Source organism: Heteronotia binoei, chromosome 8 (genome assembly GCF_032191835.1).
Source record: "Heteronotia binoei isolate CCM8104 ecotype False Entrance Well chromosome 8, APGP_CSIRO_Hbin_v1, whole genome shotgun sequence".
NCBI lineage: Eukaryota > Metazoa > Chordata > Lepidosauria > Squamata > Gekkonidae > Heteronotia > Heteronotia binoei.
The window spans coordinates 25224999-25241373 of record NC_083230.1 but is presented as its reverse complement, the minus strand read 5'-3'; the positions used below and the strand labels follow the sequence as shown (position 1 = coordinate 25241373).

At 42.3% G+C, this 16375-nt stretch overlaps 1 protein-coding gene across 2 annotated transcripts in view; it reads right to left on the bottom strand.

Moving 5' to 3' along the window:
* WASL (WASP like actin nucleation promoting factor) overlaps positions 1–16375 on the bottom strand; it is a 54712-nt gene that overhangs the window by 9840 nt on the left and 28497 nt on the right. The window contains exons 4-9 of one of the 2 annotated variants that reach the window (XM_060244813.1): positions 14632–14728; positions 11826–11849; positions 7255–7423; positions 3347–3389; positions 2296–2449; positions 1694–1711 (exon numbers count right to left, since the gene is read on the bottom strand). In XM_060244813.1, the coding sequence (XP_060100796.1) occupies positions 1694–1711; positions 2296–2449; positions 3347–3389; positions 7255–7423; positions 11826–11849; positions 14632–14728 (505 nt within the window). The remainder of the gene's footprint in view (positions 1–1693; positions 1712–2295; positions 2450–3346; positions 3390–7254; positions 7424–11825; positions 11850–14631; positions 14729–16375) is intronic. The other variant, XM_060244814.1, reaches the window with a different exon arrangement.

The window sequence follows — 16375 nt, the reverse complement described above, 5'->3', positions numbered from 1 at the left end:
TCTCTCTCGGCTTGACTTCGCGAACGAAGATTTAAGAAAGGTGCAGTAGTCCACGTCTGCTGCAGGCTCGCTGGTGGCTGACAAGACCAATGCGGGACAGGCAGGTCCGGCCACAGTTGCTGCAGGGAAAAGTCTGATTTGGGGTTGGTGCTGTAGCAGTGCGATTCTTCCTCAATCTCCTTTTGTCCTCAAGACCAGCTATGCGTGCGTTCTCAAAGGAAGAGACAGCCTGGTGGATGGTGTGCCTCCATGCTTTGTGATCTGAGGCTAGGTCAGACCACTGGTGATGGTTAATGCAATGCTATGCTCACAAGAGCACTAAAGAGCCATTTGTATCCCTTGGGTTGTAATATTTGGTTGCCTATTTGGTGGCAAGTGCCATCGAGTCACAGCTGACTTATGGCAATCAGTAGGGTTTTCGAGGCAAGAGACATTCAGAGGTGGTTTGCTGCTGCCTGCCTCGGGATCACGACCCTGGTATTCCCCAGTAGTCTCCCATCCAATTAATAGTCCGCCATCCTGCTTAGCTTCCGAGATTTGACAGGATCAGGCTAGTCTGGGCTATCCAGATCAGGTCGTTAGATATATACTCTTGCTAATTACGGATCTGTCTTGTTCTTTAGGTAATTTGCGTTTCAGCCTTTCATTATTGTTGTTGCGGCCAAGTTTGAGAACTCACACTGAAATGCGAATGACAAATTCTCAAATAATATGTAGATACGCAGGCAAACGTGGTGAGATGTGCATTTAGGAAGACTGGTAACCGGCTAAGCAAAGCGAGGCCACTGATTCAGCTTGCCTGTTTGTGCATCTGATATACGGTTTGAGCTTCAGTAAAATTTGCTGTGCAAAATTTAGGCCACACCTGTTTTAGAATTGTGGGGGAGGAGTAGAGGGAAGCTACAACAAACATTGCCATGCAAGAAAGCGGTTAAGACACGGTCTGTCTTAATGTTCTAACTATTAGACATACCGTCTCTTAACCTCTTTCTTGCACCGCAATGTTTATTGTTTCTGTTTTATGCATTATTTATCCTTAAGATGTTCTTTTTTTAAAACTTATACTGAATAGGTCTTCAATCATCAAAATTCTTTCGGAAATTAAAAAGAGAGATGGTCTGCCTCAGCAGAGAGAGATACCATGTGTTATAAAATATGAAACTTCCCCATCCTCTCAGTATACAAATCTACCCCACCACTGTGGCTACCATCAACTTGCCTAGTCTTAAGCAGTTCACTCACATCAAAGCCCATAAGCCAGCCATTGTATTGATAAATGCAATCCATTTAGCCAACCATGGAGCAAATATTAACATCACCATTTGTAAGTATAGAGGCTTGTAATTAGAACACACACAGAAAGAGGAAAACCAGAGGGGGGGGGGGGGGGGAGCCTGCTTCAACGTAACAAAACCAAGATCTTAAAAACACATGCACACTTCAAATGACCATACATTAAAAACATGGAAGTGAATAAGTTATTGTTATAAATTGATGGCGGCATGTTTCATTTGCCAAGAATTCCCAACAAACAGAAAACATGCTAGCCAAATTAAGTGGCTGTAATTCAAATGCTAATTTATAAATCTGATGTTCCACTTCTGTTTTACTATGTTATGACCGAGTGTTTATGCACCATGTGCCACACACAACCACAATGTGAAGAACTTCAGAGACTAGAGTTTATACATACCACTCCAACGTGGTGGACCTAGACAATAAACACTGAAATGAATTAATGTTCTGTGAAGCCTCCCCAAATCCCACTTGCCTTCTCAACTCCATCCCCGTAAAACAGGGAAATCTCTAACCTCTGCCACCTGCTCAACATGGATTAAGTCCTCACAAAAGGTAAACATGCCAGATGTACTTTCTGTAATAATATGATCTAAATTTTGAACTAAAATTGCATGTTTATTTGGCCTCTCACTTTTAACTCTAGTTGGCTATTAGACATACTTCCCAAAAATCATCCTCTTAAAAAGGATACCCGCACCCACATTTCGAGTCGTGTTCCTTGCTTCTGGCTCAGCAGTTCCTACTGCTGAAGTGAGACACGACACTTTCTAAACCAAACAGAAGCTTACCATGCGGAATAAATAAATATGCTGTTCCCGTAAATCAATGCTGAAGCAAGCTTAACTTGTGGGGGGGGGGGATGTATGTGTCTAACCTGCTTGCTAACAGGATGCCCATTTGTAATTGGGAGAGCCTGCCAACAGTGTTTGAGTTTGCTGGAAACTGTTTCAGTATTCTGAAACAAAAAATAGTAAGTGAGCTGCGTGAAGGACTCACCTTGTCTGCGTAACTCATTTTTAACAGCTTCTACTCCGCCTGTTTTTTCAATAAAATCATATATAACCTTGGACGTTTCTTTGTCTTTCAGCTGAGCCTCTGAAATTCCACACATATCAAACAGTTTTTTCAGCTCTGGATCTAAGTTGTTAACCTAAGGGAAACAGAGTTATTTGCAGAGTTAGAGATAAGCTTATGCCACAGACCAGTATTTGAAGGAAAAGGGTTTCTCAAAATATTATTTTGCCAGATAAATCCATAGCTTGGATCCTTTATACTTGCACTAAGTACTTCAAGGGAAGAAGGCGGAGGACAATTTTAGTCTATTTGCCCTGTAGCCCTCCACTGTGACCTCCTTCTGATGTCCAGTGATCTCCTGGGGTACAGTTTTGAGGTCACAAAATACTGCAGCAGCGCAGGGGAGACACGAAGGTTGACAGGACAGGGGAGACACGAAGGATGGGTGGTCAGCTAGAGTAGAAGAAGAGCCAACCCCATGTAATTCGCAGTAATGTAACGAATAGTCAGATGTACTTCATTTCCAGTGAGAGTTCTATTTTTGCACATGAACCTTAAAGCAGGGTTATAGTACAGCTTTAAAGCCTGCATGAACCAAAATGGCAGGGGGGAAAATGCAAAAGAGCCTGCTGCTTGGCTAACACCAGCTGCCTAATATCTAGTCAACTTTATTCTCTTGTTTCACTCATACTTGTGGGCCTGCCCACAAGCTTGGCATAAACTGAAGGACAACAGCCAAAGGGGTTGCATTCTGGAGCTGACTGGAAGATCATTCATGAGAGAGGGGAAGACCTGCTTTGTTGTCAGAAGCCGCCTCTCCAATTTTTTTTCTTACTTCTACTGTATGCTCTTTTTGGTTCCCACTGGGGAGATACACAGGCTACAAATAAATAAAACGTGTGGATTACAAACGCTCGTCCCACCGATTCTGCAGAAGCGATGACCGCACGTTCACGTAACTTGTGAGAAGCAAAACACATAAAGCCTCACGTGCTACAATACTAAGTTCTGAGAGGTTTGTCGTCACACTTACATCAAAACCTGTATTTGGGTCCCAGCCTACATGCCCAATATGCCTAGAAGAAAGCAAAACAAAAATCAGGAATTCCAGTACAGATAATTATGAGGTTAACGCTACTATATTGGAATATCTAGTCTTCAGAACAATTAAACGACAAGTCGGAATTGTTCACCTGACAGAAGAAAACTGGTTAGGTTAGGATGAGCAAAAGATAGTGCATAAGACAATCTATAAGATTTTGCAAATGCCATTCGGACAGCATCAACAGATTATTGCTAGTACTGTATTCTAGAGACATCAACAATAACTAAGGGAGTTTAACATTGTTGAAAGCAGACGCCCTGAAGGCTTAAAGAGGCCATTCTGTACTGCTGAAACCCATACTTCGTACTTGAAAGGCTGATAACCATGGAAACAGCCTCTGTGAAGAAGCTCAGCTTCTGAACAAGCTGCAGTTTTGCTACATGCCAGACACTGCAGGAACCATTTATTTCATTTAATCTTTGTGCTCGGTGATACAGTCCCTACAAAATCTCTAGCACAAATTAATTCTGAGAGCCATTAGAAATCAGAGTTGTCACTGAATGCATTTAAGATTTTAGTGCCACTATTTCAGTAGTTTTCAAGTTTCCCACACACAGGGAAACCTTTCTACATCGATCCGTCTGCCCAAGCGCTCCTGCACATCCCACCACCAAAGCTTTGTATGACGCCAGGGATTCTGTGGTACATTTTAGCATAAATACTCAGGACACCAAGCAGACTTCACTGTGATCTTGTGCAAGTCAAGTATGTGTTCAGAGCTCCCCTGCAGTGTACAATAATGGCAGACAAGGAGCTTTTCATGGAACCTTTTGCGATTATTGACTGCTCTTCAAGGAATCATTGCTAAGCTTCCAAGCAATGCTAGAGTCCTTAGGAACAAGTGGAAAGTTCACATTCTTAAGTTACCTAGCATGATTAAGACATACTGCATACAAAGACAATGTAACATTTACTCCATAATGTTTACTCCATGACAACAATACATATAAAATGAAAACCAACGGCCCTACTTATCTGACAAAGGGAGTTTTGACTCTTCACAGTTTATACCCTGGAAATTTCGTTGGTCTCTAAGGTTCTACTGAATTAAAATCTAGCTATTTACAATCATTTAAAATCCTTAATCACTGGTACCTTACGCCAATTAGACTTCCTCCAAAACAAATTCTCCCTTATGTTGGCGGAAATGCAGACAACTTGGAACTTATGCTCACTGCTGGTAGGAGTGTCCATTTATACAGAAGTTCTGGCAGGGTGTTCTTCACTTAATTCAGTGTATTACCGCTTATAGTTTACCTCTTGAACCTGGCTTCTTATTCCTGAATCAGTGGGACTCTATCTCTATTCCAAAGATACATCGTGAATTGATCACTAGTCTTCTAGTTGCTGCTAAGACCTCCATTGTATCTTACTGGAAAGCATCCAAAGCTCCTACAATGATTACATGGCTCTCAAAAGTCTGGGAGCATTTCATCATGGAAAAGATCACAGATAGTCTGCTAAGCTCTTCCTCACCTCGCACACAATCACACTTTACAGACAAATGGTTTCCTTTAGTTGATTATGTCACTTCACAGGAACTTCCTCCTTACAATCCCTCACAGATGGCTATGATCTACTTCTAGTTTCTCTTCACACCTTCTAAGCTCTCTTATTTATCACCATCCATCTCAATCTATCTTTCCAGGCATAGGAGTGGGTATCTACAATTCTATGTATTTTAATTTCCCCTTTAACTTTTTCTCTTATCCTACCTTCTTTGTCCTTTCTCTTAACTATTTTAAATCTCATTTAAGTTGCAGATTGATTGAATGCTTTTCTTGAACGATAACAATAGAGAGATCATCCAACTTTTGTTTTGACATGTTGTTTGACTTTTTAATTTTAATTAACATACTTAGATTCCACTTATATGTCTGTATCATTTGCTCTTGCATTTTATGTGATACTTTCTACACTGTATTGTATGATTTATATAACTTTATTTTAAAATAAATTTCTTATTTAAAGAGGGGGGAATCTAGCTGTTCTGGACTCTGAAAATATCCCTACTTAGGCATTTATCTGTCCATGCCACCGCTTACAGACTAAGTTCTGTAAGACAGTAGGCAATTATCAGGACCACATTAGAAATTTGTTATTCATTATGTAGAACTTCCAGTGAAAAGTCTGGGTTGCAGCACTTTACAAAAAATCTGTAACTATCATCTTGGGTTCATGTGCCTCTCATGTTGACCACTCTCATCCACAGACAGATAACAACTGTATAGTTGCCATTGTGCTTATTACTTTCAAAAACAGTCAGCCATGTTTAACTCAGCCGCCCTGAGCCACTTGTGGGAAGGGCGGGATACAAATCATAAATAAATAAATAAAAAACTATACTGATTTCTCATGGGCATATGAAAATTATTCAGTTTTCTACATTGAACACACAACAAATGAGCCAAAGCAGTTTTTAATTTGCTCTTCCAATACAAAAGGTATTGCTCTTTCAATACCATATATTGCGCTTAAGTATTCACTTTCTGGTGCTTCAGTAAATCTGGCCCTTTGTTTCCATTACTTCATTTCTTCTCTTTGAAAGTGGCCTGGTTTTGCCATCCAATTCAGTTAAACCCCTGAGTACCAAAAAATTTATTTGTCACAGGTGAAAGGCTCTCCGCTCATATACAGGGCAGCACAATACAAAGTTCTACCTTCACACAGCAAGCTAGAAGAGTTGCTTTGAATATGCTTGCCTAAATAAAGTTTAGCTACCAAAGTAAGCGTACATTTAACATCATCATCATCCAAAACAGCTACTGCCTACCAAAGGCAGAAAGAGTACTGAGCACCTATTATACCAAAATGGGCTCTGATGCTGAATTGCTGCGACTTGGCTTGGACTGCATGTCTCTTGTGTGCATTGTCATTAAATAGCTGAACTGATTTTAGTAGTTTCTTTACAGTTTATTTTGGTAGTGTGGGCACTCTAATCTCCTCTCCCCTCCTCCAAAATAATCATTCCACATCATTATGTAATAAGATGACATTGCTAAAATTCTAGAGTAGACACTGAGCTGTTTCATTTCATAACATCTGCCAAACTGCATCTTAAAAGACTTTGTAGTTTGCTTTCTGGCCACTGCAGGAAGAAGACTCCTTTCTGGATGGAAAACCTGCTTTTCTCCATGGCAAACAGCCAATGAAAAGTCTGAGAACTGATAAAGAAGTCCTAAGATATATGAAGAAGAAGATGATGATATTGGATTTATATCCCACCCTCCACTCCGAAGAGTCTCAGAGCGGCTCACAATCTCCTTTACCTTCCTCCCCCACAACAGACACCCTGTGAGGTGGGTGGGGCTGGAGAGGGCTCTCACAGCAGCTGCCCTTTCAAGGACAACCTCTGCCAAGGCTATGGCTGACCCAAGGCCATGCTAGCAGCTGCAAGTGGAGGAGAGGAGAATCAAACCCGGTTCTCCCAGATAAGAGAGCTCTGGCTGACCCAAGGCCATTCCAGCAAGTGCAAGTGGAGGAGTGGGGAATCAAACTCGGTTCTCCCAGATAAGAGAGCTCTGGCTGACCCAAGGCCATTCCAGCAGGTGCAAGTGGAGGAGTGGGGAATCAAACCCGGTTCTCCCAGATAAGCGTCCGCACACTTAACCACTACACCAAACTGGCTCTCCGTAGACAGAAGTTCCAAGTTTTCATTTTGATCCGCTTAGTGCACATCAGTGCACAGGTGATAAAAGCAAACACTGGAAACCTGTACCTATGGAGAAATGATTGTATGTTATTCAATATGATTAAGCCAAGCCTTTAGAACCCACTTTTTGCTAAACAGTTTGTTCCTACAATGCACATTTTGGAGAGAAAGTAGGCATTCTTACTGAAAGTTGCTAGGAGTCCCAATATCTGCCTTTGTCAGTCTCTTCTTTTTTGCTTTTCCTTTTTTCTTCTCTTTGGTATAGGGGATATTATTGACTTGGGAACCATAAAATCTATTGGTGGTGATTTCTGGGTTTTTGATGTCAACAGTTGCCATTGGTAGACTTGGACCTGCAACAAAACAAATGCATATTGTGTGTTGGTTTCGCTTGCTCTGTTATGCTCCTTTGAACTCATTTGTTCTCATCTACAGATGTTCAGGAGAGAGTTTCAAAAGGCAAGTAAAACTTCTAACCGTGTGTTGAGCACCACAATCACAGGTCTGCCATGAAATGCACATTAATATATTTTTCTGTTTTACACACACACACACAAAGCTTATACCCAGATTTAGACTTTGTCGGTATAAGCTTTGTGTGTGTGTAAGTAAAACTTTGTTCCATAATCTACGCTAGTTTGGCTACAAACACAGCACTGGATGTTCCTTTTGTAAACCAAATTGAATCTACTCTACTTCTCAGAGGAACAATTCCTCTGGTTCTTAAATAACTGGATCCGGCTCTACAGTGAAAGTTAAATAGACAAGTTTTAAGTGCTTTTGAGAATAACTAGGTCAGCCCTTTTATCGTCTTCATCTGTCAAGCAACTAGTTCCCTATCTCACTTCCCAGGTTTTAGCTACAGTGACCCATGAAACGGTTACTTTCAGACTGGATTATCGTAACTCGCTCTACATGGGACTGCCCTTGAACCTGACACAGAAACTGCAGCTGGTGTAGAACGTGGCACACGTGTGCTGCTGCTGATGCCTGCGCGAGCTTGCATTCAGCCAGTGCTTCACCAGCTTCACCGGCTGCCTATAGAGTACTGGATCCAGTTCAAGGCTTTAGTGCTGACTTTCAACCAAGAGACCTGCGTACCTCAGAGACCATCTCTCGCCACATGTAGAGCCTTCTGCTCAATGGGCCAACACCTTCCGGCTATCCCTGGCCTGAAGGATGACTGACTAGCCTCAACCAGGGTCAGGGCGAAGAAGCTACCAATCGAGATCAGGGTCCCATGGGATCTGTTACCATTTTGCAGGGCCTGTTAAGACGGAGCTATTCCACTGGGCTTTTAGCTGAGGCAGTGGGCATCCACATTCCTCTATCACCCTACTGGTACCCCTGGCCTTGCTGTCAAGTGGCCAACGTCATTGGCACCACTCAGAAGGGTACATCACAGCATTGCTACCAAGGCAGTGCCTTATGCTGGTTTTAATGACACACACACACACAGATTACTACCAAGGCAGTCATGTTAGCTAGCATGGGATAACTAAACTGGTTAAAGTTTGGTTAATTTATATTCCGCCCTTTCCCAGGCGGGCTCAGGGCGGATTACATTCAAATAAAACCAAGCAAATACAATACAATAAAACCAATAAAATACAATTAAAACAGCAACACAACACAGCAGAGTATACAAAGGAGGGCGGGCTCATAGTGCAGGTTGGAGTATAGTCAGTGGCCCAGAGACAATCGTTCAATAACAGATCACTGTGAGGGAGGATAGCTGATGGTACAGGCTAAAAAGCAAAGGGCGTCTGCCAGCCTCAACCAAACGCCTGGTGGAGCAGCTCCATTTTACAGGCCCTACAGAAAGGTAACAAATTTGGTAGGGCCCATATCTCCACTGGGAGCTGATTCCACCAGGATGGCGCTCTGGCCCTGGTCGAGGCAAGATGGACATCCTTCTGGACATGGACAGAGATAACCAGAAGATGTTGGTTGGCAGATCGCAGCTGCCTTCGGGGCTCATAGGGGGAGAGGCGGTCCCGCAGGTCCCAGGCCACGTAAGGCTCTGAGTGTCAGTACTAAAACCCTGAAGAGGATCTGGTACTCAACTGGCAACCAGTGCAATGTGCACAGCATCAGTCGATTGCTTGCCCGTAAAGGCAATCCCGCCAGGAGCCATGCTGCTGCATTTTGCACCCGTTGAGAGTTTCCAGATCAGTCTCAAGGGCAAGCCTGCATACAGCGGGTTACAGTAGTCCAACCTGGAAGTGACCATTGCATGGATCACTGTAGCTAGGTCCTGGGGCGTCAGACAGGGCACCAGCTGTTTGGCCTGCCGAAGGTGGTAAAAGGCAGATCGTGCAACTGCTGTGACCTTTAGAATACAGCACAATAATATCTGGCATTCCAATAATATCTAGCATTCCAACCCAACACTTTGATAAAGCTAGTTTGGGTTCAAACACGGCACTGTTTTGATCAAATTGAAAGGTTGGCTCAACACAAAAATAGAGGAGGAGAAGGAGACTTATTTATACCTCACCCTTCTCTCTCTGAATCAGAGACTCAGAGCGGCTTACAATCTCCTATATCTTCTCTCCCCACAACAGACACCCTGTGAGGTGGGTGGAGCTGAGAGAGCTCTCACAGCAGCTGCCCTTTCAAGGACAACTCAAGGCTATTCCAGCAGCTGCAAGTGGAGGAGTAGGGAATCAAAACCAGTTCTCCCAGATAAGAGTCTGCTCACTTAACCACCAAACTGGCTGAGCATATAATTGGAAGTCACATGATTCAACACATTTGGTGAAGCCAAGCTGGTCTAGTTAATGCCTAGATAGGAGACTTCCATCTACCACCTTGATTCCGATGATGAAAGAAAAGAAGGAATAAGCAGAGAGAAAGAGGGTCTATAAAATGTTATGGAGCCGCACAAGAAACAAGTAGTCTACAACATTTCTAGATTAAAATCCCTCAGAGCTTTAGATGCTGCCTCTAAGAATACTGTAACAATATATTCCTTACAGGCAAGGCCAGTTTTTACTAATTATTTTTGTCATTTTGTCAACTGGCCTTTCACACCCATCAAAATATTTTGATATATTTTCTAATGTATCTTTGCCTTTGTTAGTTTAATCACGTTTCAAGGGAAAAGACCCTGCTGTGCTCCCTTTCTCTTTGGACACTTCTGGGGGTAGTAGGGGACAACTGGGCTACTTGTTTCAGCAAGTAGAAGGCCGGTCACCAAATATGGTATTATGTTTCCTTATCAAGAAACATTTTCCCATAACTCATCCAGATTTGTCAAATTAGGTTTTTGAATGTTAATTGGCATTTGCAATAAAAAATGCCTCTGAATCTTTAATGTGCTTGACAGTCATATTGATTAATGAAATGGCAAAGTATACTAACGGTAACTCCCTAGTGCTCCATATTCAGGAAAATGCTCTTTAATATGCAACTTAAATACATTTAATATGTCAAAACTAATGCGTGTCTCAGAGAACATTTCATACTTTATCTGATCTTTTTGCCCAAGACGATCTCCCTCAAATCCTTATTCCCAACTCATTTTAATACTCCAAGAGCAACTGTGCTCATCACAGCTTATGAAAACCATACTTACTATTAATCTGTAGATGTATATCATCTGAAGAACTTCCATTTTCTTCCAACACTGCCATGTTTATATCCAAAAAAATTTTCCCCATCATAACAGAGGCACCTTCCCCATTAGCTGTCGACAGCTCAATGAGTGAAGATGAAAAGGGCCTATAAAGGTCATCGTTAGGAAGAACCTGACAATACAGTGGCCCTAAGCATCCACTGATGTTGATATCCGGTATGTCTTCAGAAGACTTTCCAGAAAACGCAGTACAAAACATTGCAGAATTTGTGCAACTTCTATATATTTCCCAAGTGCTGCCTTACTGGAGGGGAGCCTGCTGCAGATTAAACCAGATTCTAGGTTCTGAATTAAAGTGCAAGTAGTCCACATCATTCTGAGCAAGGTTTTTTAAAAACTAATTCTGATAAATCCCCGTTTTCATCCCAACCATCATGATGAAAGGTCAGAAAAACCTCTGCTAACTGATTCACTCTAGAGAGACTTTTCCATTACCAACAAGAATAAAGTCACAAATCCCAGGAAATTACAGGCTAATGCATTTTATATAACCCTTAATGCCAATTTGTTTAATTCTACAATTTTTTTTTTTTACGATGCCACATTAAGACAGCCTTCTAGCAAAAGGGAGCTTTCATTTCAAAGGCATCTACCATCCAACGTTGATTTAAAAAACACAAAGGTAAAAAATCCCCCTAATAGTGGCTGAAAGCTGTGCACAGATTCTGCAGATAGCCTGAAGTCAGTAAGTTAAGCCAAGTAACAGATAAACCAGAAGGGTTGCATATAGATCGGGAAATTGTGGTTTGCTTTGCAAACCAGCCCAAATGTAAAATGGCCCAGGGGGGGGGCTAGAGGCTCCAAACTCACAGGACATCTCCAGCCAACTCTCCTCTATGTGCCTACCAAGTTTCATGAGGATCGGACTTTGGGGGTCCGAGTTATGGGACCCCCAAAGCAGTGCTCCAGGGCAATGCTTTTCAATGGGAGATCATGCACTGGTTCTGGAGTGTGCCAAACTGACCCTGGGTGAGCTGGATGCTTTCACCTTGCAGAGTTCAAAGACTAAACACAAGCCAGGTCATGAGCCTCTTTGGAGATGAGGAGCTAAGGAATTAAGTAAAAAAATGTCTAAAGAGGAAGGTAGTAGATAATTAATACAAGGAAAATCTTACCATTTGGTAGATCTCTCCTTTTCTCTGTTTAAATGGGAGAAAAAAGATATTTCAGTTCATTCAGGCATGAAGATGAATGTTAAAACATTTCCTAGTTTTCCTTCAGAGATCTGTTATTACTAGACAAATGTAGGTCACATTTCAAACTGCTAAAATAGGGTTGTTGTTTTTTTCATTTTAACAACAAATATCCTCTAATGGCCAGTGTATGACCTCAAATCTTCCAAGTAATCTCCCAGCAGGACTGCGACTGCTCAAGTGGAACACAAGCTTAGAGAGCCAGGCTCTCAATGCAAAGTGTAATTCAGTATGTTAGACCAAGAACAAATTTACTATTAAGGAGGATTTCTTGAAAGTCATAGATGGTTTCAAAAAGGTCAGCGATCCAGGTCACTTTTGCTAATCAGTCCTCCCACTCCCTGTCTTAAACATGCTCTTAGTATTTCAAGAAGCTCTCTTGCACACACAGGGATGACTCCTGCTATTATGCAAACACCTTCTGCTCACTGATCTTGCCCCCAAGCAGCTCTTTTGGTGCCCTGAAAAGCCCCTGATGAGGACTGAGATGTTCTTCAGCGGGGGGCGGGAGAGGAGAGGTGACAAGATGAAACTGTAACAAGAGGGAAAAAACACCTCTTTCAGGTCAAAAAAGTAGCAGATCAGCTCTATTCCCAGTCCTTCTTACTGTACCCCACTCACACACACACACACTGAGCCACGGTTTGCAGGGCAGCAAAGTCAGGAAGATGCTTCCATGAACGCCTTTCATTCACAGATGGCAGGAAGTTTTAGAAGAATGCTTCTAGAGTCGCCCTCATCCAACACCTGGCTATTTTTATAGTTAAAATATACATTTCCTCCAAAGTAGAGAAGAGAACATAAAGTGTGTACATTTTTGCAAGGCAAGTAGAAGTACGTTGTATTTCCCTAACCTGTAAATATTCAGCCAAGCTCAAGTTTTAGATTTAATGCTAACATAAGAAAGTAATAACGGTACAAAGCAATTGTTGACTATGCATTTTCAAATACACAAATATTGGCACGTATGTGATAATAATACAGGATGATTTTGTATAAACACATGCTATATAGACAATAACCACAACTTTCATTTCAGTTCGGCAACTATACGCTGAAATTTTAATTTTACTAACCAAAGACCTCTGTGTCAAGTGACATGAGATTTCTCCTATTTGGAAGTTTGAAATTAGTGCCACGAACCAGTAAATTTGCAATCGTATTACCTAACTGAATTCTATATCAAGAATGGCTTCCAAGGCTACAGTACAGAATTAGAACTCCATCTGGTGGTTGAATGAGAAAGTTTCTGTACCAGAAAATATTCACTGAAAAACTAAACCGAACCGCTAACTTGCAAGTCAGAACCCTTAACATGTCTAAATATCTTTTTTTTAAAAAATACTGGACTTCCGGAGGTATACTGGGTTGCTGTAACACTGAGGCAACAGTTACCTCCATTAAGATATAGTGATGGTGGTGATGAAGGGGAAAGAAACAGAGCCGGGGAAATGGGATTCACCATTACCATGAATTTCTTTGGGTTTCTTTCTCATAAAAAGGTAAAGGTAGTCCTCTGTGCAAGCACCAGTTGTTTCTGACTCTGGGGTGACGTCGCATCACGACGTTTTCATGGCAGACTTTTTATGGGGTGGTTTGCCATTGCCTTCCCCAGTCATCTACACTTTCCCCCCCGCAAGCTGCGTACTCATTTTACCGACCTCGGAAGGATGGAAGGCTGAGTCAACCTCGAGCCGGCTACCTGAAAACCCAGCTTCCGCCAGGATCAAACTCAGGTCGCGAGCAGAGCTTAGGACTGCAGTACTGCATCTTTAACACTCTGCGCCGCGGGGCTCTTTCTTTCTCATGACATGCTACCAATTAAGCATAGAGGAGGTGGAAGAAAGGAGACATTTTACGTAAGGACAAAAATTTAAACAAGGATAGAATCAGTTGCATTACAGAGAAAGTAGAAAAAAAATCCTATTTGCAATAGCAGGAAACCACTACTGAGTCACCAGATTTACACATTTCCAGATAGTCAATATAAAGCACAGGAAGGGAAATTAGCAGGGATGGGAACAGAACCAAACCCTGGACTGAGGTTCAGGGAGGGAGGCCTTGCCCAAATATTGAGAGAGCTTTTGCCTGGTTTGAGCGTTCAGACTCCCCAACTTGTGCATGCCACTTGCAGGAGGTATAGGGCAATGCCCCCGGGGCACCTGCATCACTTCCAAATAATATGGGCAAGTTGGGGGCAGCGCTCAACACCATCCAGAAGTGGCATGCACATGTCAGGGGGCTAACACACTTGTGCCACTTCCAGCTAATGCAGGCACACCAGGGTGGCACCCAAAGCCACCCAGAAGTGATGCGGCATGTGTCTCCAGGGGGGATCCCAAGTCCATTCAGTTCAGGCAGGTTTTGCTTGGGGGCTCAATTCATTCTCACTGTGTACAACTGAACCCTATTCAGATGAAATTCTATTGACATTTATTGTAATGACTAAATATTAAGGATCTCATTTCCACAGATTTGTGAATGAGGTATTCCCTACAGTGTCGATTTCTAGGTTATCTCCTGAGTACATCATGTTGTGAATACACACTAAAAAGTTCCATAGCAATCCATCTGTATTAGATTAGTAGCCCAGTTATTCCAGAAAAGCTGAGAGGTAGAAGTGCCTAACTTACAAATCTGAATGATCAATTAAGTTCCAGATGTTTGTTTCTGGACACTGTTTCACATTATACACAAAGGAAGAATATTACAAAAACTGCAGATTTACCAGATTTTCGTTGGCGCCGTCCAAGTAAGTCTGTTATTGTCTTCTGGAATTTTTTAGCTTCTTCTTCATTAGCAAAATTAAGACCCACCTGACATGTCTGAAAAAAAAATCATTTCCCAGAGACTTAATTTTTCTAGTGAATTGTACATAAATGTGCACATTATGTGTAATCTCAGCCAAGTGTGAGCCCCTCCGCCCAATTCATTTTGCCTCAAGCCGAGTCAGGATTTTCCTGAGCTGACTAACTCTCTCTGCAGACACATGGCAGCTGCGGGGAACTTAATTGTCCAAGCACTCCACAGCAAAACTCAGATTAGGACCACGGTGCCTCCCCATGCTGTTCTCCCAGCTGAAATGGTTTGAGCATAGGGTTGCCAGGTCTGTGTTGGAAAATACCTGGAGACTTTGGGAGTGGATCTGGGAGTGGGAGGGGTTTGGGCAGCATGATACAATGCCATAGAGTTTGTAACTGCATGATACAATGCCATAGAGTCCACCCTTCAAAGAAGCCATTTTTTTCCATTGAACCATCTTAAAGTTCTGGAAAGATGAGTTCTGTCTCTCTCTCGCTGTTTTTCATTCCATGGATTCTTGGATGTGTTTGCTATTGCTCCTTATCATTCAGCAAAGAACTCAGATAACCAGAGGAAACGATTGGAGCTTGGACGCCCATATGAGTATCAGGGTAGTAGAAGTGACTTCGTTCAAGCTCTCCCAATACAAACTTGGGCTGCAATACTCTTAAAGCGACACAGTCAAAATGGAATTCCAGAATAGAAGCTATCATATATTGTTATTTATTTGTATTTATTTATTTTATTCGATTTTTAGCCCGCCCTTCCCGTAGAGCAGGCTCAGGGCGGGTTACATCATAAAAAAAGTCAACAATAAAAACAGTAAAAGACTAGTTTAAAATATAAAATCTAAAATTAGACAGACTAAAATGGCAGATTCTGCCTCACAGATGTGACCTATTGTCCAGGTCCAGCAGATCTTGGGGTGGAATGAGGCGGGGAGGCCGATAACAAGTGACGCCCACTGACTCAGCTGAAAGGCTGGAGAAAGAGCTGTTTTACAGGCCCCGCGGAATTGAAGCAGATGCCGCAGGGCCCGGATCTCCAGGGGGAGTTCATTCCACCAGGCAGGGCCAGGGCTGATGGACGTCTCTGGGGCCGTGTATTACCAAAAGTTGTTCGTTTGCTGATCGTAAGGATCTACGGGGCTCATACGAGGAGAGGCGGTCCCGAACGTATGCTGGCCCCTGGCCGCATAGGGCTTTAAAGATAAGTACCAACACCTTGAACCGGATCCAGTACTCAATGGGTAGCCAGTGCAGTTCACACAGCACAGGAAGAATCCGTGCCCGTACAGGCGACCTATTGGATGTGGTATTATACTATAAATATTGTATACATAGTTTAATAGTGTTTCACACTTTACTTGAGTTATAGTAAAACCAGCAGTAAAGCCTGCTGTAGGAAAAAATACAATGGGTCCTAGAAAAATATTGCGGGGAGGAATGAATGTGGAAGTAGCAGGAAGGAAGGTAGGTAAACAGAGTGAAAGAAAAAGAAAGAGACAGAAAGAACGAGAGAAAGAACAGTAGGAAAAAGATGGGGAGAAATAATAATAATAATAATAATAATTTTTAATTTATATCCCGCCCTCCCCGCCAAAGCAGGCTCAGGAATTCAAGAAAGAAAAATGAAAGGAAGGAAGGCAGACAGAGAGAATGAAATAAAAA